The 22294-nt window shown below is 29.4% G+C and overlaps 1 protein-coding gene across 1 annotated transcript; it reads left to right on the forward strand.

Annotated features, from left to right (window-relative positions):
* Positions 1–1512: 1512 nt before the first annotated feature.
* On the forward strand, positions 1513–22278 carry LOC132941886 (uncharacterized). The gene is made up of 11 exons (XM_061010110.1): positions 1513–1653; positions 13232–13299; positions 13378–13441; positions 13530–13640; positions 14028–14542; positions 15090–15266; positions 15325–15468; positions 16940–17203; positions 18446–18538; positions 19542–19740; positions 21809–22278. The coding sequence occupies exons 2-11, from the start codon at positions 13246–13248 to the stop codon at positions 21940–21942; spliced, it is 1755 nt and encodes a 584-aa protein (XP_060866093.1). The 5' UTR covers positions 1513–1653; positions 13232–13245; the 3' UTR covers positions 21943–22278.
* Positions 22279–22294: the final 16 nt, after the last annotated feature.

Here is a 22294-nt window from a genome sequence, read left to right on the forward strand (position 1 = left end):
ATTTTATTTATGAAGTTTCGTTGCAACATGGAATTTCATAATTTTATTTTCAGAAGTATAAAATATTTGTTAGGTATATGCATGTTTTAACTAGATTTTTGTAATATACATATTACACATATGTTTAAACATTTAGGGGGAAAAATGGAAATGTGCATACCTAAATATTTTTACGTGCGAAAATTAATTTAGGGCATCATATAATAAATGATTATTATTTATAATCAAAAGTTTTCTTCAAAACTCCATATAAGTACCTAATATAATATAAAATCAGGGATAATAATAACACTGATAATAACATTTTTCAATTAATAGACAATATGATTTCAATAGGTAATAATAGTTTATAATAAAATAGATATATTCTGATTTAATTTGTCATGAATACTTAAGACTAAAATAGGTATTTTACATAAATGATTATAGCTACCAAGGTGAAAAAAGCAAAGGGAAAAAGCACGGAAAAAGTAAAAAGAAAAAATAGGGAGAAAATACAATTATCCTATAATAATTATTTGTGATACCTAGACTCCATAAAATAATGGTACTTTGAAGACAGTGATGGTATCAATTTAATCAATATACGCTATCGGCCGTATTTCTCCAAAATCCATTATTATAAACGAAGCATATAATATTTCGTCTGCACCTTTGATATTGGTATAATCGTTTTCATAATATTGTCATTATCAGATATCAATTTATAATTTTGCTTCATTTATATAGCCTCATAGGTACATATTATAATTATTTTGAATTCAAAGCAATACTTTTAAATACGCTTATTCGAAAACGTCAACTAAGTATAATTAAAACAAAATAAAAATACCCAAATAATTATGTTAACAGTGTAAGGTATGTAATACATTAATATGTGAAAAAGACACCGTATATTCATAAAGTCGATGTCAATTTATTCATGTTTTGAACGTTTATAATATGTATATTATTATAATATATATATTATAGGTATTATAGGTACCTACTCAGTAAAACGTATTTTTTAATAAATCGCTTTTTTCACTTTCATTATTCCTAATTTCGATTTGATCCTTACGGTTTAGATCTTTCATTATATTTGTATGAGAATAATATACAAACACTCATAACCCGTAGGTATATAGTTTTTTTAGTCTTGGGACTTGATGGGACCTGTTATATTATTTTATTGTGTATCTGACGACAAACCACGATAAATTATTGTACTTGAGTTGTTTGTCCCTGTGAATAAGAATCTACTGTTCATAATAAACTATTAACATTAAAATTAAATTTTAAATATGTTAATTATTGTTATGTATTGTTATTTGTTTAACTGGTTGTAAAACCCACGCGATTATACCTACTGTACCTACCAATGACAAAAAGGTTTAACAACTATTTGCTTTTTGTATATTATATTATTATAGAGAAATACTTGAAAAATGAAAGTCCTTACCACTCCACTAAAAACCTCTCTTAAGAGATGGCTATATAAAAACAGATGTCTGCGAATTGGATCCTACCAATTGTGAAGGTGAATGCAAAGGAGAACATTGTTTTCAACAATAATATAATATTTTGTGAGTTATATTTAAATTTACTAAACATTTTTGAAATAGTGTTAGTGCTCGTCAGAATCACTTGCTTTTAACAGTTTCTGAAAAAAAGGTAAGTAAGAAATTAAACAAAAAAATAATCAACATTTTACTAAAACATAGCGTAACAAGACATTTAAAAAAATCATTTGTTAACTGAATATTATACACAAATCATGATCATATTATTATTGTCGCTTCGAGCTCTGACTTTGAATACCACAAATAATAATTTCGAGATGAATACATATAGAATATACGTAATATTAACTAAGCGAAAAACACCCTGAATATTAGATAAAAAATAATCGTATTAAAGGGATGAATTGTCTTGCACAATTGAATAACAACCAGCTTAAAAGTAAATAAATTATTACTTGGCTATAAGTGGCTAGCCATTCAAAGCATTTTTCCCACAACTATAGGTAGGTATTTAAGATATAATCGATAGAAATTCTATATTTTATATTATATTAAGTTCGTGCAGAACGAAACATAATCTATTATAATAACACCTCTATATTTCACTTCAGCTTAGACTTACGTCGTACTATCATAGAATGTATACCTTGGAAAGTATTTCCTTTGCAAAAAAAACTATGCAATTGTTTGAAATAGACTCTTCTTCTAACGTTTGATATTTCTGAAAATAAAACATATTATCAGTATTTAGATATAACACACGTTTGTTCGTTTGTATAAATTATTAGACACGTACATTTTAAATTACTTTCAATAAAGCTAATTTTAATTTTAATTTCATTAGTATTCTGCGAACAGTTTCTAGAATTCTATGTTATACGTATAAAAATTATATTATAATTAGTTTAAACATTTTTTCTTTGTCATCGTCTAATATTTTAAGTTGAAGCAATATATTATTTTAAAAAAAAACTTCTCCTTTGAACTTGGCAGATTTATTTGAATTCTAAGAGAGCCTTTAATTTTACAATCCCTAAGTGTTTTTATTTTTTTTCATCAAAAACTAAAAAAAAGTTTCGTATGTTCCAGCGTAATATAATTGAATATGAATATTGTACTCTTACGATATTATTTTTTTACATAACCGAAATCATTTGAGAAATTAACGAAATGTATAAACTAAATAAATTAAAACAGTATTAATACTTAACCATTTTTGGATAAACTAGGAAATTGGATTTTGAATACTATAACAATTGTCACATTAAAATTGAAAAGTATAAAGTTATGTCATGTTATGCTATTTAAACTTTAAGCAGTTTAAACTTTGTTGGTACAAATAATTTAATTAAGATAAATTTTTGCCATACAACTTTAATTGAGTCCAATAATTAAATGTCACAAAATCTATTAATTATTTAAGATAATTTAAGTAAAAATATAGGTACTTATATTAATTTTGACAAAATAGTTCTAAATATTGACATTGTAACCAACATGTTTCAAATGCACAGGATTATTATCAACCGATGTTTAATTAATGAGTTTAAGACCGAAGGTTAGATTTTACATAAATACTTTTTTTAATATAGTGATTATAATTTTTAACCCAACATTTCTTGACCACATTCTTCTAAAATCTTTCTAATTAATCAAAACTAAAAAGTTTCATATTATATGAATTAATTTGCATTTTGATTGACTCAGTTTTATAAATATATCTATATTATATTATATTCAATAATTTTTTCAAAAAGTGTTTTTTATTTGTTATTATTTTAATCTGTTAGTATTCAAAAACCTATATAATTGAAACATATTATACACAATGCACATATACAAATAACTGGACCTTAAAATCTGGATACATTTATAAATGTTTATAAAATAACATTATTATATCAGTTATTATGAATTATGAATAAATTAACATATTTAACCATTAATAATTGCATAATATCATATTATGTAGTTATAGTAAGTAGTAACAATCATTCTGTGGCTTATTCAGTTCATAATTCGTATTATAAAACACATAATTTAGCAAGTCTTACATTATATTTTCTTGCTTTTAAATCAAAAATAATTATATTCAATTAAAGTTATTATCATGTTTTTCTTGTATACTTTTATTTCATAAAACAAGGCAATTTAATGTTCATATCTATTTTTTTATATAATAAAACTAGGTTTTAGTATTTTAGAGATAAAAAACTATAATCATAATTTTCTAAATCCATAGACATTATTTTTTATTCAACCTTGATTATATTTTTAAATTACGAAGACTCATTGGATAACTAATGAATGAAAATAATAATAATAAAATAAGACGAATTAATCTTTGTATAAAAGTAATGTTATTATTTAATAATAAATAATTTTGAAATGTCGTTAGGTATGCATTTTGTTAAATTTGTATTAGGATATAGTAATGCCAAGTTGCATAAAAAAATGATTAATTTAATGGTTAATTAAAATTTAATGGACTAATCATGAGCCACTAAATCATATAAAAGTGTTCACTATTGATCCATTAAATGTTTGATTATATACATCTGATCCATCTGATCCATACAACACCATCAGCATAAATAATAATGCTTTAGTAGGAATATACCTACATAATAGTATTTAACTGCTAACTGCACATAATGTAGTAACCAAATAAAAGCTTCACTATAATTTATACAATATAGTTAGCTATAATGTATATAATTGTTCTCAATAAAGACTTACAGAATATGTGGGAAAATGTTCCGTAGGATTTGTATTTGTACGTATATAATGGTTTTTCTTACGGTCTACGTCTATTGTAAATGAAAATTTCTTTTAATGGTTTGCTTTGTATCTTTACCTGGAGGGTTCGATTTAGCTTCATACCGATTCAGGCAAAAACTATTCCCGTATAAATATTCTAATAACTGACCAACTGTCGATAATCAGTATACAATTTTGTTGTTTTTATTGTTTCTCAAAGAAATAATAAGCGATCATTATATACTACTAAAAATAATGCACACAAAATTAATGCAAAAATAACCAGCTCGTAAAATATTTTCGTCGTGAATAATAAATTATACCTACCAATTAGCACCTATATATAATAATATGATTCCAATCTCCGGCTGGAATACCTACTAATTTTAAGACATCGTACAAAAACTATTAACCATACCATGGTATTGTACACTAATAACTATTGTATTAAAAATAAAACCACTCGTTACGTAAAAATATGAATATTATTTTATTATAATATTTGTAAAATAACTATACGTTTGATGCCTCGAAGCCCGTTACGTTTTGCGATAAGAAATCACACGCCTTCCAGAACGCCAAAATAATATTATTATATGAATGCACAGTTTGGCGTTTGTGTATTTGACTTCGATAACGTCAGACACTTACTTTTACCGTCGTGAACAGAACCGTTTTCGATTATCGGTTTTAATATTTTTCCTTCCCCCCATTGTTTTCCGTGTAAGGAGACTGCAGCTGAGACCACGATATTGAGCAGGATATCATAATAAAATATGTACGGTGCGTCGGTGCGTGATATTATTATTTAATATTATTATCGTTTACAACGACCGCGGCTGACGATTTAACGCTGCCGATCGATGGGAGAAAATCGCAGAGTTTTCGACAACTTCCGTGGCAATATAATGCTGCGCCCCACAACACGCGAAGAACATTGCCGCTCACTTATCATCGGGTCGTGCGCAGTATTGGTAGTAGTAGTGCGGTAGTAGACTTTCCCCCCGACGAAAGGTCGGCGTAAAAGTTCGACATGCGTTTCAAAGGAACGAAGCGACGACATCAGAAAAATTAGCCCGTCGAAATCGCCGCGGGACCGTCCGCGCCCGCGCACGACCACCTGCAGCAGCCGTGCCATCGCCGTCGGATTATTTGATTCCGCGTTGCATTTAATAGCCGAATCATCGATTGATCGGTTTTCCTATATTGTTATACTCGAGTACTACTACTGAAGCAATACACACAGGTGGATACGCCGGTAAATCATATTTTATCGAGTGCTATGTCGTCCCGCATATTCTATCCACAAGCCTTATCGTCGACCTTGATGTGCGCGCGACCTAACCGTTGAAAACACAGACTCATCGATCTCGTGCGGTCTTCAAATAATTATAATAATTTACAATATGATTCAATGTGTAAGACGGTTTATAGAGCGCATTACAATAGTTATTATTGCCCCGAATGGTTTCGCGTGTTTGCCGCGAGCAAACACTGTCGGCAAATTTTCTGAAAAACTCATCGCTCATCTATTCGTATGCAAATCGGACGAAAATGGCCGGATCACGATCACCCGAAAATTAAACACTCCGAGCTGATGACAAATCAAAAAGGAGAAATATGACTATAACATTCGCACACTCCGCAGCCGCCACATATATAATGATATTATGTGTTATATTCAATTATACCGCATACCTACACACACACTTACCTTATAATATAATTTAAAGCTACTTGAATGTGAAGTTCTTTACCGTCGTCAGCCGGCCGGAAATCAAAACGTTACGAAATACCATCATCGCGGCGTAATAATTGGTCCCGGCGGATCGTGATAATAATATCCGAAGACGCTTTCACGGAACGACGACGAATGACCTTTGCCCAGGGGGGTGATGGGAGGGGGTCAAGTGACTTATGCATTTTCACTTTTTCCTTTGGCTTACCTCCCCGCGTGCATCAAAACAAACGCGCCGCCACTGCATATAATATTATGTACATTGTACATATACGGCAGAATAGTAATGTGAAGATTATTTTTATAATTTATTATGTACGTATGTATATTATAATGTTGTATTATACACACGCATATACAGTTGTATTGTTTCTACGCGAGATTACATTTATAATAATATTTGCATAATAATAGAAACGGATAATTTCGTCGGTGTATTATTTAAATAATATGCAAAATTCGTATGAAACGTAACAATTTTTGATGCACTATCGTTTAGTTACAGTCTTCGATTAAACGTGATTGTACATTATAATATTCTATTTATTATTATATTTGCGTGTGTGTGTGTGTGTGTGTGTGTGTGTGTGTGTGTGTGTGTGTGTGTGTGTGTGTGTGTGTGTGTGTGTGTGTGTGTGGAACAATTATTAAATTATTATTTTTCAACTCGATATACTATCAATGTAAAAGTACAGATTCCATACGGTTATTTGGTTACTGATGCAGAGTTCGCCTTAGTTAAATGCAAAGTTAAATATATTGCAACTTTTTTACTAAATACCTAGCACATCTTTTCTCCAAAGCATCCAATCGGTAGAACATACCAATATAATTTTAATATAATACAAATTATTCACACGTAGTCGTATACCCACGAAGTATAATCATTGTTGTAAGGGTTTTTTTTATTTTTGCGAACATTACTTATTTTGTAAGTGATTTTGCGGTTTGGAATTTGTGCTGACTGGGGCAAACGAACCAAATTTACGATCGGGTACATTAGCCATTTGTGTTCTATAGGTATAATATAGGATATAGGATACGGAATTATTTATATACTGTTCGTGCAGTGTAGTATAGTTATGCACGCACATCTTGCCAAAACATCTCATTAATTTACATAATATTTATTAAGCATATAATAATATAGAATCTCGTAATTGGGGGATTTCTTATTAGTATGGCGGTGTAAATGTATTCATTCTTACGGGGGAAATGTCGGTATAATTCTCACAGCCGAATAATGAAAAGAAAATTATGAAACGTGTTGCATTTTATTATTTAGATGACCTACAAACAAAAATATAATTTTGAGATTATAGTCAATATTATGATGAGTAAGTCGAATGGTTTCAAACATTTCATAAATGCATTTAAAAATAAACTCTCATATCATTGCAAACGTAATTTTGTACTTATTACTACCTATATACGGTTTATTTATGCAAGATGATATAAAAACAACATTACTATAACAAACAAATTCAATTTTTGCACATAAAATTATTAAAAATCTGTTTTAAAAAAAAATATTTAAAAATGATTTACATATTTAATTTCATGGTTTATTTTTATATAATATAACATCTAAATAAGGTTTAATCTTTTTGAAAGTATTTTAAATAATCATCACGTTAATATCATTAATTTGTGTACGAGATAATCTTAAAAGAATATTTTAACGCTATAATTTATTAATATAAAAATATAATCTAATAGCTAATAATTAGGGCGTGGATTTAAATGTACTGGAAACAAGAAAAATGCCTTAAAAAAATACGATTTATAATGCACTAATAATATTGCAAAACTAAAAAAAAATCCCTTGAATTTTTTTTAAACACAATGTTGAATACAAATTGATTAAACAAAAATCTATTTGTATTATTTAAATGACGTAATTTAGCGATATCGCAATTGTTGCAAGTCGTTAATAAGACTACCTATCTATATATTATGCTTATTCAGATATATTATCTGCCTGGCCTACAAATGACCAAAATGTTGTTTGTCAGAGTGTCAGACCATCGTGTAGCCACCACCGTTTTTGTCTGGTATACTTAGTTAAAAACATAATACGTAATAAAAATAATCAGACAAAGCAAAATAAATAACAGCTATTAAATTTTTTTAGTGGGATAGCTTATGCTAATTTTCTATCCGTCATTTATTATTTTTATAAAATATGCGAAAAAAAATGCAGATAAAGGTTCATTTTGAAGTTCTTTGATGTATGAAACGAATCTTGTGCTTGGAAAGCAATGTCTTAGGACATTTGGAAAAAAATACGATTTTATTTTAAATTCACGCCTTACTTATAATATATAAAGAATTTTCTTTTATAATAATCAATAAAAATGGAAAATGTTTTTTAAAGTTTATTTTAAATGAGATCGTACCTACCTATGTCAATATTGAATATTTTGAATGTGCACTACTAAATAAAGTACTCTCTTGAATGCGTTAATTTTTTTACATGCGCCTAGGTATATTTCTCTGGAATTGTTTTTTTTATTTTATGGAACTTTCAAATTAACTTTAATCCTTAAAAAAAAATAATAAAATCTGTATATATCAAAACTTAATGCTCCCAAAAAAATCCACATCAATAAAAACGATTCAAGGTAACTCCGAACTTTGAGAGAAATACAATTATTGAGAATATATATTCGTCTGGGTAAACAAAAAATATTTGCGTACCAATAATACATAGGTACTTACCAAGAATTTTGAGATGAAAATGTTAGGATGAGATAAATGAAAGTAAACATGTATTTGGGCTTCTAGGTTTTTTTTTTTAATGTTAACGATGAAAAAATCTGCTTAAACTTTATCATAACGTGTATTGTTCAGTGAGAATGTAACACTCGTTTTTCTTAATATCTACGGTTTATGACGATGATATTTGTAAAATTACCAACTATACCTACAGTATTAGTTATACGTATACCCACGTAGGTAGGAATTATTATTATTTATAATGCCTGACTGTCTTGCACAGTTGCACGTGTTATTTGGAAAAATGAAAAAATATTACTCTAATTCATCAGCATTTTTTATCGTGGTGTAAGGACGTAAGGTACGATCGAAATAACAATAAAAAAAAAAATAAAAAAAACATTAGGAAACGCATTTGGGTTTTCTGACCACTCAGCTTATTTCTCACAACAAAAAACACAAAAAGCATGCACGCGATAAAAACTTATTTATTCGGTCAAGATCAGCCCCGCGTTTATTTGTTCGGTAAATACATAGCGTAGGTAGTTAGGTACTCTAAGCTCGCGAATGGTAGTTTACATTTCGTCACGTCGCGATGAATATTCGGCATATTAAAATATGTAAGTATTCCGCGTTGTGCAACTGTGCAGTGGACGTGTGTGCGTGCAGCGTGGAAGCAGTTAAATAACGTGTTACACGTCTGATTGCTATTGTTGTTCGGAAAATATTTCAAATGCGAAAAACGTAAGACAAAAATGCAAGAAAAAAATAGGTTTATTAAACAACAATAAACCTGCAGAGTATGCAGTAATTAAATGGATTTACACCATACGCAAAATATGCGTCTCACGGTTTTTCCCCCCTCTTTTCTTACTGTGTTTATTAAACATTGCGTTACGCGGTGGAATTATAGTTGAATGAAAAATAGGTGGGTACTATTGTAGTATAATATGTATACAGTGTCTTGTTTAATTATAAATTATAGTGATCCTACGAAAATGCAAGTGATATAATGAGTAAATTATATCACATATATATACATTACGATTACACATTTACACCCACATAAATTATTTCAACTGTAGTAGGTACAGTGTCTAGTACACACGTTATTATTATTATTTTTACTATTATTATACACAATGTACGTGTGAATGGTAAATATGTACCACGTAAAATGTATAGGTATCATTATAAGTTCGTCAAACATGATAAATGCTACACTGTGAGCCGACGAAATAACTTGTGATATTTATGTGACTTCCTTACATTTTTATATAGACACGAAAAAATGTAAGCTCTAAATTCATGCACTTACCTATGAAGATAATATAGTAAACATTTTAAAACTTTAAATTATATTAATGTATTTCATGATTTTTTACTATGATGCCAAACATATTATTTCATGACATTAATCTTTTATTTAGATTCGCTAATGCTTTATTTATTCTGGACTCCTCTGGTGGATTCTTTTATGATGATTTATGAACAAAATATTGTCTTTTGAAAATTTAATATTCTTTAATAATTATTATATAATGATATAATTAATGTCATTATATGCGTCTACAAATAAAGTTTATAAACCTTGATCGGTAGGTTATACATATTAGAGAATATACGAAATATATAAGTACCTATAACTATAATACTATATAGTGTTATAATATACTAATTTAAATAATTTATATTCAAGTATAAATTTCTTTTTATTGAATAATGTCCAATTATATTTAAAAATATAAAATATATTGAATGTAGGTATATTTGTCTGATTATTCATTGTGTACTTACTATTAGTAACACCGTTATTCGTTAAGGTATACAAAGGTATAATAGGAGCTAAGGTAAATCAATAAATAACTAAAGAATATTAGTAAATATTAGTAAAAAAAAATTACATAATAATATAAGTGCAGATCATTATCATATGCATATTTACATAAATACGTATTTATTTCTTGACGTACAAATTTCAATAAATAGTGTTCGTGTGTACTGTCTTGTATTGATAAACTAAACATATATTATACATGCTAAAATAAACAAAATTGAAAAGTTATGTATTATACCTAGCTATATATAATATAATTATATAATATTATTGGAAATACATTTTAAAACGAATATCATCACAGCCACACAGGTAAAATGGACTCATTTTGCACACATCACACGTGGGCCACTATATCACGTTTATCAAATTAAAAAAATACTGTGAGAATGGAATGGGTTTTTAGGGTTTTTTTCGGAACTGGCGGCATGCAGAGGTCAAATAAGGTGCGTTTTTTTTATCGGCATAACTGCGTTGGTAAAATTTGCATTGATATCTCCCGAGAGAAATACCAAGCCGAAATTTAGATATATATATTAATATATTATGTACCTATACATAATATGTAATAATATAAACCTAGTAGTAATAAAATTAAGTTGAAATGCTAATGAATGACCTCACGATGAAGAATGAGTGCCATCAATAACAGTGGTTATTCGTACTTCAATGATCATGCCAAACGCAAAAGAATAATCCTCATCTTAGGAAAAAAAATAAACGATGTACGTAATAATAGTCTCCTTCTGATAATGATCCGTAATCACGTGCAAGGCTTTTTTATCATTCCTTTCTATGTTCGTTTCATTTTTTTACCGAAATCCGTCATCAAATAATCAAATAATAATAGTCTCCTCGGGATGTCTAAGTTTTTAATTTTAGAGGTTTTTGTGGTAGTATATTATGAAACGACGAATTAAATCAAATATTTTACCAAAACTCAGTGTCTCGCCATATTAAACAATAATATATTTAGTATTTTAAATATAAGCATAAATATTATATTTTTATCATAAACATTCCATAATTTAATATAAAATGTTTTCAATTAATTATTTTGAATAGTTTACAAAATTATATAAAATTATATAAATCTTATTTATTTATTTTCTTAATTACAAGATAATAATTTATCACATAGTAGAAAATATTAATAAAATTAAACTTAATAATAATTATTTGATCTAGGAAAATAATTATTTTATATTCAAAGAAAATTGTGCACTTCGAATACATTTTAAACTTCTTATTAAATATTTAAAAATAAGACTAATATATAAGTGATTTATAGCCTAAAGGTATCACGACGAGTCTCTTAAATGAAAAAAGTACCAGATTTTAAATTTCATCACTTGTTTTTAAATACTTTTTCATACACCAGACTTCTAGAAAAAATAAAAATAAAACTGTATATAAAGGTAGTACATATAGACTTGTTTACAAGCTTTCGCATTTATCCTCCAGCCTTAATAAATATGAAAATGTTTCCTAACGAATGACAATGCTCTAACATCGATTCTAGCGAATGGTATAATATAATAAAAAGTTTTATCAAATAAAATGACAAAATGACAAAATATAAATGGAATTATGTATTAGTTACGTAATATCCAATAAAAATTAAATAACTTTCAACTATAAATTCGGTTTGGTTTGGTTCGTAATAAAAAAAAATTACTTGAAACTTGAATCAAAACTTATAAGATTGAATTAAAAATATTTCTGGCATGATATAGTAACCAGAAAAAAACTATTATTCCATTAAAAATTACCAAAAATATTACTATCAACAAATCAATATCAAACTATACTGCTAGAGTCTCTAATAAAAGAGAATATTATAACTTATAATACTATAATATTTTAATTCTATCATTAAAAACGACAAGCTAAACAAAATTAAAGATGTATACTTATACAATATTCTTAAGAATGCATGTTTGTTTAGGTATGTAGAATTTAGGTTTAAATAACACATTAACGCCTTATATAATTGTAAAAAAAATGGTAGATAAGCAAATATTCTTTTGTACCTGATAAATGTGGTTTCAATTTCAATATTTAACTGGTTGGTGATAAACAATAGTCGAGTTTAAATCGGAAAAAGTTTTCCTGTGTGGATATACTAAAAAATTATTGTAAATATACCTACACTTTCTTTGTTTGGTGTGAACAAAATCAAATACTTCAGAAACTTTCATACGCATCTATAATTAACGACGTAGAATCTCGTACAGTGGTATTTATGGTAAATATTCATGAAATTATTATTCCTTGGGTGTCTACAATAATACATCGGCTCCCACGGGCTCTTATCCCATTCTCTTTCCTCCAAATTCCAATTTGTTTTCTAACAATAATCTTGTTACTACTGTTACAATATTATAATGGGATATTATTGGTGTTAGTCTGGCTTTAAATATTTTTCATTAAAAAAAAAGTATTGAACTACATAATTTTTTAGGCTATTAATCTTTGAAAAACGAATTCTTTAAAAAAAAAAACCAGGTGAAAGGAGTACAGATAATCCATCAAATTCGAATAAAAACGTCAGTTACTCGAGTTCCCACTCTACCCACCTGAAAATTCGATCTATATATTATTGGAAACTGTCTCTATATATTATACGCAATATGCATAAGGACCATTAATTCATACATATATGTATCCTTATAGATCGATCTCTCACGATGACCCGTCATTGGGCGACGAGCTTGTTAATCATCGCACAGATATTCAACGCAGTAAGAGAAACCGAATGACACCACTTAAAATAATAATAGCTAACATGATTACCATAATATAACGTAATTGTCTTGCAGGCATGGGGCGTGGAGTACGATCGAGCTCTATTCGTCAAATCCGATGACATAAGAAAAGCAAGAGGTAAACAAAGTGGAAAGCGCAAGAAGCCTTCGGCGATCGGCGTACTGTTCATTATTAATATATTTTATTTAACTTGTTCACATTTCAGAGATACACACGAAAGTATCCCAAATAGCTCCAAATTCTATGGATCAGACGGTAGACCATATACTCACGTGGTTACAGACAAGATATCAAAATCAACAGTCCCAGCGTTTGGGTAATATCATACAAGTTGTTGAATTACTATATGTTAAAGAATGAAATATACTGTCGTACTGTTGTCTATGCATTAAATATGTAAAGAATGTTTGCAATTCAAATTAAATTATCCATCTCTATTCTCTAACTCTGTTTTCTGACTACTTTATAATAGTCTGAACGAATTTTAGATTGAAATTCTTAACTTCTAAAGACTGAGTTATCGTTCAAATTGCATTATTATACATTATTGTAATTATATACATTGATCGATTTGTGATTTTTACTTGGCTGAATTATTATGCATATACGACACCCAATATTATAGTTAATATATGTTTTGTACTATAATAAACTGTACCTACTAAGCGTAGTGTAATCGCGATAATGAATTGCGTTTTTTTAGCTCGCCAGGACAACAACGAACAGCGTCCTCGCCCGTTCGTGGCCTCTCCTGCTCAATCAGACTACCGGGGATATCTACCCCCACAACCACCACCGCAACCGGAGTTCAACATACCAACAACCTCATCACAATATCAGCCCACCGCCACCCCATCCGCAAACATAAGCCCATTCTTTGGACAGACTTCCGAACCAGGTCAGACGGCACCACCTCCGTTACCGTCGGAGGACACTCCACCACAGCCTCTGGTACCGATTGCGGGGTTCGAACCACTATCCTCGTCGTCACCAAACGTCTCACCACAGACACCGGGTTTCGCGGACGAGCCCACCAGTTTCCAGGTCACAAATCCGTCGGTGCAACCAGAATTGAATAACCCAGAAACCGTTCAAATCAACAACAATGACATTGTACACCCCCCACACATACACGAGATGAACGTGCAATGTTCAAAAGATATGATGACCATTAACATCGAGTTCAACAAACCGTACGATGGCGTCATTTACTCAAAGGTTAGTGTGATAAATTGTTATTGTTCTATGTGAGTTCGTCAAAATCGCCAAAAACCTATTTAATTCCCATCAGAAAACTTGGGCTTCCCCGGGTTTTACACGTTTTTTGATCAACAATCTGTTACTTTTATAATAAGTAAAAAGTTTTATATTTTTTATCATTTAGATATATTTTTTTAAATTATAATATCTACTGACTTAATAATATTATTTAGCAATTTGCAATGATATTGTTATCATCGTTGAGCCGGTAACGATGCACATTTGTACTTAATGTTTTATTATTTGTATATATATTATAATATATAAATTATAAGCCATCCATTAAAAATCATCGAAACCCGTCACTGACCACTGCGCTGGTATAATAATGATTATTATTTATTATATTTGGTCCGTACATATATTATAGCGTTCGGTGGGTCGCCCGGCGCACGCGAATTCCCAGAAAATCCACCCACCCATCCACCCACTCGAAATACCGAGCGCTTCAATATGTTATTACTCGATCTCATGCCGATAAACGCATAATTATTGTTCCACACAGGGGTTCTACAACACACCGGAGTGCAGATATGTGAATCCGAATTCCGGCCAGACAAAGTATTCGTTCAAAGTGATGTTGAACTCTTGCGGGACACATTTCGTCGACGAATTCTCTTCCGGCAAACAGGCATATTTGGAAAACGTATTGGTTGTACAAAACGAACCTGGGATACAAGAAGTAAGTTTCAGTCATCGCGTTGTTCGTAATACACTCATAACCATGACAATTCGTTTAGGTCTGGGACGTCATACGTAGTGTCAGATGTCTGTGGGAAGGTAATTTGAACAAAGCTCTGTCTATTGCGTTGAATATCGGTATGTTGAACCAGGAAGTGGTGACGTTCAGTGGAGATACGGCGACTGCTCGACTTGATATCCAAGTAACGACCATCATATTATTATTATTGTTTTAATCGGATTTTTTGATAGCAAACATAATACCTGGGTAATAAAAGCCGTACAGATATTATGTTCCTCGAACGTAATATTCTTAAATAAATAATGTGCATTTCATTATATTATTACAAAACTAGCAGGTGTAAAGCAAAATGTTATTAATAGTAAGCAATAGATCAATAGCGTGATAATAATAATATGCAATGTTTATAAAAACTCGAAAACTCTGTCGATTAATTCTCTTTTATTTAGTTATTTTTTTTTAAATAAAATATAATTTATACAAGATAAATCGTTAATACAATTTAACACGTAATTAATTTTTGAGCAAAAATAATATTAACATATTAACAAACGGTGGGTTGACATATTCATAATTATATGTCAACCCACCGTTTGTATATTAATATTATATTAAATTTTAGTAATTAATTCAAACTTTATCACGGTAGCTTTTATTATTATTTTGAAAATCGCTTGTTTCGATCAAAAACTTAACTCCTACGCGTTTCCATAAACCTAACGACAGTCGTTATTAATAATATATTTATACAGTGCAAGACTTAATTATAAATAGTATTACCCATTTAAAAATGCATGTTCAATTTTCTTCGGGAAAGCGGTAGGTATACAATGAAATTTATAATACATGTATAATACAGTTTCCCAATAGGTACCTGTATTATGTATGATATATCTGAAAACAAATTATAGGTCCCCGATCGTAAATAGTATTGTTAAAGAAAGTACCGTATAAAAAGTATTAGGAAAAAAAGTAGGTATCTACTTGAGAAAAATAAATTCAAAAAGAATGTGCTTGTACTTACAAAAATAAAAATAATTTATATTTTTACTTTAATACAATTATTTAATCTTTTGTTTAAATTGTCGTCATACTATTATGACGTGTATGCGTAGTATAACACCTATAACGGCTATAAAATAGCTCGGCTATAACTGTAATGGGAAAACTCGTTAAAAAAATTTAAATCGTTTAGAAACATTTTGTGAATGTTTAGTTAAATAACAAATTACCTACATAATGTTTATTTTATCAAGCATAAGCTATAATGCATAATATAATATTATATACTATAAACAACAGTAGAAAACGGTAGGTACCTATCTATGAATTACTGTTACCATTCATTATGTTAAACTATTTTATTATTATTATTATTATTATTATTTCATTTATTTTTAATGTTTTGATTTAATCATATTATTAAGTACCTAGATATAGTTGCAGTATTTTTGTTTTCTATAAGTATACATTTTTTCTGAATGTTTTTTATCTATTACTTTTTGTACCAATACTGTTTTATGGTTTCTTTTTCCTACGATTCTAATATAATTATATGTGACAAAATACTTGTTTACCTACTGTTGCTATAATAGGTTTTTTTTTTAAATATTTTTACTCTATTTTTACTAATACCATTGGCGTTCCTGCAGACCGGCAAAGGACCGTTCGCACCGATCGCTAGCGGTCTAGTGAAAATCGGCGAGACCATGACGTTAGTCGTGACGGTGGACGGCGATCCTGGATTCAACATCTTAGTGAGGGAATGCGTGGCCCGCGACAACAACCCCGAGTCGGGCAATCAACTGCAGCTGACCGACGCCCAAGGGTGCGTGTCGAAACCCAAGCTTTTCGGCAGCTTCCAAACGACGACGAACCCGGCTACTGGTTCGTTGATAGCCTACGCATACTTCCAAGTACGTATATATAATAGAAAACGTATTAATTGTATCGTACAATGTTAAGTCATTGAATATTTATGTAATGGTAATCACTCGACATCATAAAAAGGAGAGGGGGGAGGCGAATACTAAAAAATAAGCATAAAAACTTTCAGACGTTATTGATATTTCTAGAACATTAAAATCGGTGACTGAAGAATTTCATGAATAAAAAATGATAATTTAAAATTATTTTAATCGGTAGTATTGCACTGCCATACTGATTATAACGATTATATTATACAGTGTATAATTTATTTATAAATAATTAATATTTTAAATATTTATCATATTATCCGTGAAAAATATTGTTTGTCATATTTTTGAAATTCCTTTTTATCTATGCGTAATTATTATTTAACCACGCGTGCAACAACATAGCTATACTTAATACATATTAATATAAATAGGCAATTGTATAGGTAGTTATAATTTTTAGTTTTAATTTTTTATTCCGAAAGTTAGTTTTACCTTACAATAATGTATTTACAACAAATGTTTATTCGGTTTTTCCCTTTTGTTTTCCATATCCTTCAGATATTTGTATGAAATTACTCGTATCCTTTGTTAGTTGGCTAATGTACCTTGTTCTGAGTCTTCCTCTTGATCGCGTTCTTTCTATAATTTCTTCGATTATTAAACTTTTTATTTTTTTGTTTCGTACTATTTCGTCACCATGCATCAGTGTGTGCCTATGGAAGATACATCTCCTTTTATTTAGAGTATCTTTTAATGTTCGTTTTTGATCAACTATATATTTTAAGATGTCTTCATATTTTGTTTTTCACTCAGTCCAACTTATTCTTTGTCTTTTTTCAACACCAAATTTCTAGAGAATCATCTAACATATTCTTTTATTTTTATTTATTGTCCTTGCTCACACACATTATACATATTATAATGCCACACTCCAGATACACGTTTTTATTAGCATCTTTTTGGGTATTTATGTTTATATCTTTGCTATCAGTCATATCTTCTTTTTAAGAAAAATATTTTTGAATTCTATTATATAATAGATACTTAGAGTATAAATGATCTGTGGTATATTTAAATTTTAGACCTACACATATTACATTTTGATTTAATACAATGCAAGAGTGTCAATCTCAAAATATTCTTAAATTTTGGTCCCAACCTCTGCCATAGTATTGACACCGATGATATTTATATATTGATATCGATAACTTGTAAATATTATGTACTATTACTTTTTAGGCGTTCAAATTTCCGGACGTCATGGACCTGTTGATCGAGTGCAACGTCGAACTGTGCAAAGCCAACTGTCAGCCGTGTTCAGAAACGAATCAAGTGCGTATAATATGTAGTAAAAATTACAATAATAATAACTTCGATTAAGTCCGACGATAAAATAACATTATAATACCTACTCGTCGATTAAGTTGAAGTAGCGAAAGTAACCTGTCATTAATTATAATAATACAAGTGTTAACATCTAGTTCTATATTATTTTAGACGAGATTCGCTTTATAGACAGCTGCAGTGTGGGTAATCGACGTTTGAAATGGCTTTTAAATATTATGTGATGACATTTTTACGCGTCCGATATAACATAGATTGTGTTGTCGGAAGGTGCGTCTAATTCGGTATATTATATTATATGGTATTATTTATCACACAGCAACCGTCAGAAATGTCCGGGGAAAATAAATCTAACGAAACCGTATAGAATCACCGGGTAATCGCTCACCTGCCATACGTATTCATTATAATTATATATTATACGGTGCGGTGCGATATACAATTGCATAGTATTATAATATACAAGTATTCTACCAGATCTTATAAACTGTAATTTATATAATTATCATCCGTTAATAATTATTACCTATATAATATATATATTACACTTATATACTGGCGGTGCAGATGTCCACCGGACTGTTACCGGTTGTTTCGGCGATTCCTCGGAGGATTGAAAATTATTTGAAACCGACCGCGCGTAAAAAGTGGAATGTATATTGATAGGTATCGTTATTATACCTATTACCTATCCATTACATAATATTATAATAATCACCTAGAATCCAGAGATAATGCTGGTTTTGTATTGTTTTTTTTTCACCAATTTCTCCGTTCTCCCGCGAAACAGGTAATTTTTTTTTTTTATTTCCATCTCTCACAGTCGGTTAAATAATTTTTCCTACGCACAATACCTATTTATAAACAAAACTGCGCGGTTGCAGCAGTAGGCCGCACGACCGGCTGGCTGGCGGGGCTTTCACTCGTGGATGTCACAGGTCACGATCACGTGCATATAGTAATAATAATAATAATAATAATTGTTCCGCAGAAAATCGATCCCGGTCGTAAAAGACGAGACGTGCACAACAATATTGCGACGAACAATACGATCAATACGTCCGGCGACAGTGCGGATTCTATGATGTTGGTCGGCCGCGTACACGTTTACTCGCCCGACGACCTGCTGGCCGACAATTTCAATCAGACCGCCACCGACGTGCTGGATCCGCTACAGGCGTTCACGACGGGTAATGATAAAAAACGACGACGACGACGATGATAATAATAATAATGATAATATCAACTAAACATAATACGCGACAGCGATATTATAATCGTCTAGGTAGTATCGTCATCGATTATACATACTAGTTTATAACCACTTTTTTTTTTATAACCAATGGGTAGTAGGTAGTTATATTATAATAATATTATTCTGTCATTAAAACTTTAGATCAACGAAATCAGTTTTCTTCGGTAGCGGCGTAGCATTTATCATAATATATTATAATATCATAATCATGTGTAAATAAATTATAAAGGAACATAATATTGTATACGCATCCAGATAAAAATGGTCGACCACTATTCCGAGCTGCAACGAAATAAAACCATTTTGGTATTATTTTAATCAAATCGACTTCGTGCTATTACTATAACATTGCGTGCAGCATTTTATATTCTTTGGTACATCATAGCAGCGTAAACGTCTTTTTAGTTTTTGACGACATGCATAATCAATCGTCAGTTATAGTTAAGAAAAATATGAATTCATTTTCATACAATACGACATTAAAAACTTACCTGTGTACATTTTCAAGGTTTTAAATGTGTATTTAATATTATTATATTGTATAATAAGCAGCTCCTAAGACTTGCATGTACAATTAATAAATGTAATACCAAGCACTTTTAAAATCTGTTTGTAAACTTAACTGTATTGACGCCCAAACATATATCTAATGACGTAAACGTACCTAATAACTATACGGTAATTGATAAAATCGTCGAGCAAATTAAACTTTAGCAGTTTAGCGTCGTCGTTCAGCACTTTCAAGGGGGGATAATGTTTGTAACTACTGTAAGGAAGTGTTATACTGTGTTCAAAGTTGAAAGTGGTATCTATAATTTATAAGTAACGTATCGCATTGTGTTATTAACTAGATACTCACCACCAACGCAATCATTACCTAATTTAAAAGATTTAGTCAATTTCTACTGATCGTTCGAAAACTTATATATAGCAATATGAAGATAGTTAAGACGCGAAACTGCATTCACAAAATATAGATAAGTCCATTTTTAAGAATAATGTAATAATATATTATTTATGATTATTCTATTCATAAAAATATATTAATTAGGTAATGACTAATGAATAACTATCGAAATTGTTCATTATCAAGTATAGGCGTCTAGAGTTCTTACCTTAAAAGTCAACAATATTAACTTTCACTTAAAAACATAATTAAAACACAAAATAATATATTACGCGAATCTGTAAAGAAGATAACAACTTATATTATTATAGTGAATTTTTATTTATGACTTAATATAGGAAGCGCGCAATTCGTTTTTTTTAACTCGCGTCAAATTAATATTATCATTAAAATAAATGAATTATGTATATTTTTAATTTTGATGTGTGAGTAATGAGTATAATACAATATACATAATATGTACCTATAGGTACATTCTATAAGGGTTATGCCATTTCGTATAATTAAAATTATAATTTTATATATTATAGATACACTCATAACTCGTATATGATAGTTGATGATAACATAAGAAAGTTACTTTTTTATTTTCTACTGAAGCATTACATCTTCTTTTAAATATATTTTCAACTCTATGTAAACTACCCACTTTAAATTCTTGACGTAACAAACATTTTTTTCCTTTTCAATATTCACTTTACTGTTTAATATAGTTTTAGGATAAGCACGAAATCACAACATTATGTAATTCAGAATTCTAACAATTTAACTACACCAAGGCTCCTATACCTACTACATAAAGTTGTTTTTTTTTTTGACGACAATATTAATAATAACAATACTTTGTACCATAGTAGGCATGTTAATAATTTTAATTTTCCATACAGTTTAAGCATGTCGTTAGTTTTTATTTCGTTGTATTATAATATAATATTTTAGTACCTAGTTTCACTTCACACTATAGGTAGCGATTAAACATAACAATATAACTTATAAATACGCACACAACTATACGTCGTAAAATACGCCTAATATTATGTCGTTTATAATATTTTTGTATAAAATAAATTCATTGTTAATTTTCATCTGTTCGCAGGCGACCGAACTTTGTGCATCTCATCAAAAAAGTTTTATATGACCTATTCGTTTATGGTCGCAGTGACATTAATATCGAGTGCAATGAGCATGGTCCTGTGGATTCGATTACAACGCAAGATCTATAAAGATTAAATAGTCACTAAATATAGAGAATGTGTTTTAAATGATTTGTTTTCGAGATTGAATTTAATCATTTTTATTTCAATTTGTTACTTGATAAATAAGCGTGATATCCTGGACAAAAAACACTTTTCAATTGCTTTATATTAGTGATGATCGATAATTTAAAATGGTTATTATAAACGCATATAATGTTATTTTTTATAAGCGTATAATGTATTTATATAATATATTATATTATACGGAATATTTACTATTTTTTTTTACAATTTTTTATTATTTTTTTTACAATTTTTTTTATTATTTTTTTTACATTTCCAACAATAAATATGATTTTAGAACTTTTGTGTATTTGTAAATTATA

The sequence above is a fragment of the Metopolophium dirhodum genome, chromosome 3, assembly GCF_019925205.1.
Source record: "Metopolophium dirhodum isolate CAU chromosome 3, ASM1992520v1, whole genome shotgun sequence".
Classification (NCBI taxonomy): Eukaryota; Metazoa; Arthropoda; class Insecta; order Hemiptera; family Aphididae; genus Metopolophium; species Metopolophium dirhodum.

Bases quoted from the DNA above. Each gene is read 5' to 3' on its own strand.
- LOC132941886 (XM_061010110.1), top strand. From the start codon at position 13,246: ATGACCCGTCATTGGGCGACGAGCTTGTTAATCATCGCACAGATATTC. The intron at 13,300-13,377 runs GTAAGAGAAACC...ATTGTCTTGCAG, and splicing joins TCGCACAGATATTCAACGCA to GCATGGGGCGTGGAGTACGA. The intron at 15,267-15,324 runs GTAAGTTTCAGT...CAATTCGTTTAG, and splicing joins ACGAACCTGGGATACAAGAA to GTCTGGGACGTCATACGTAG.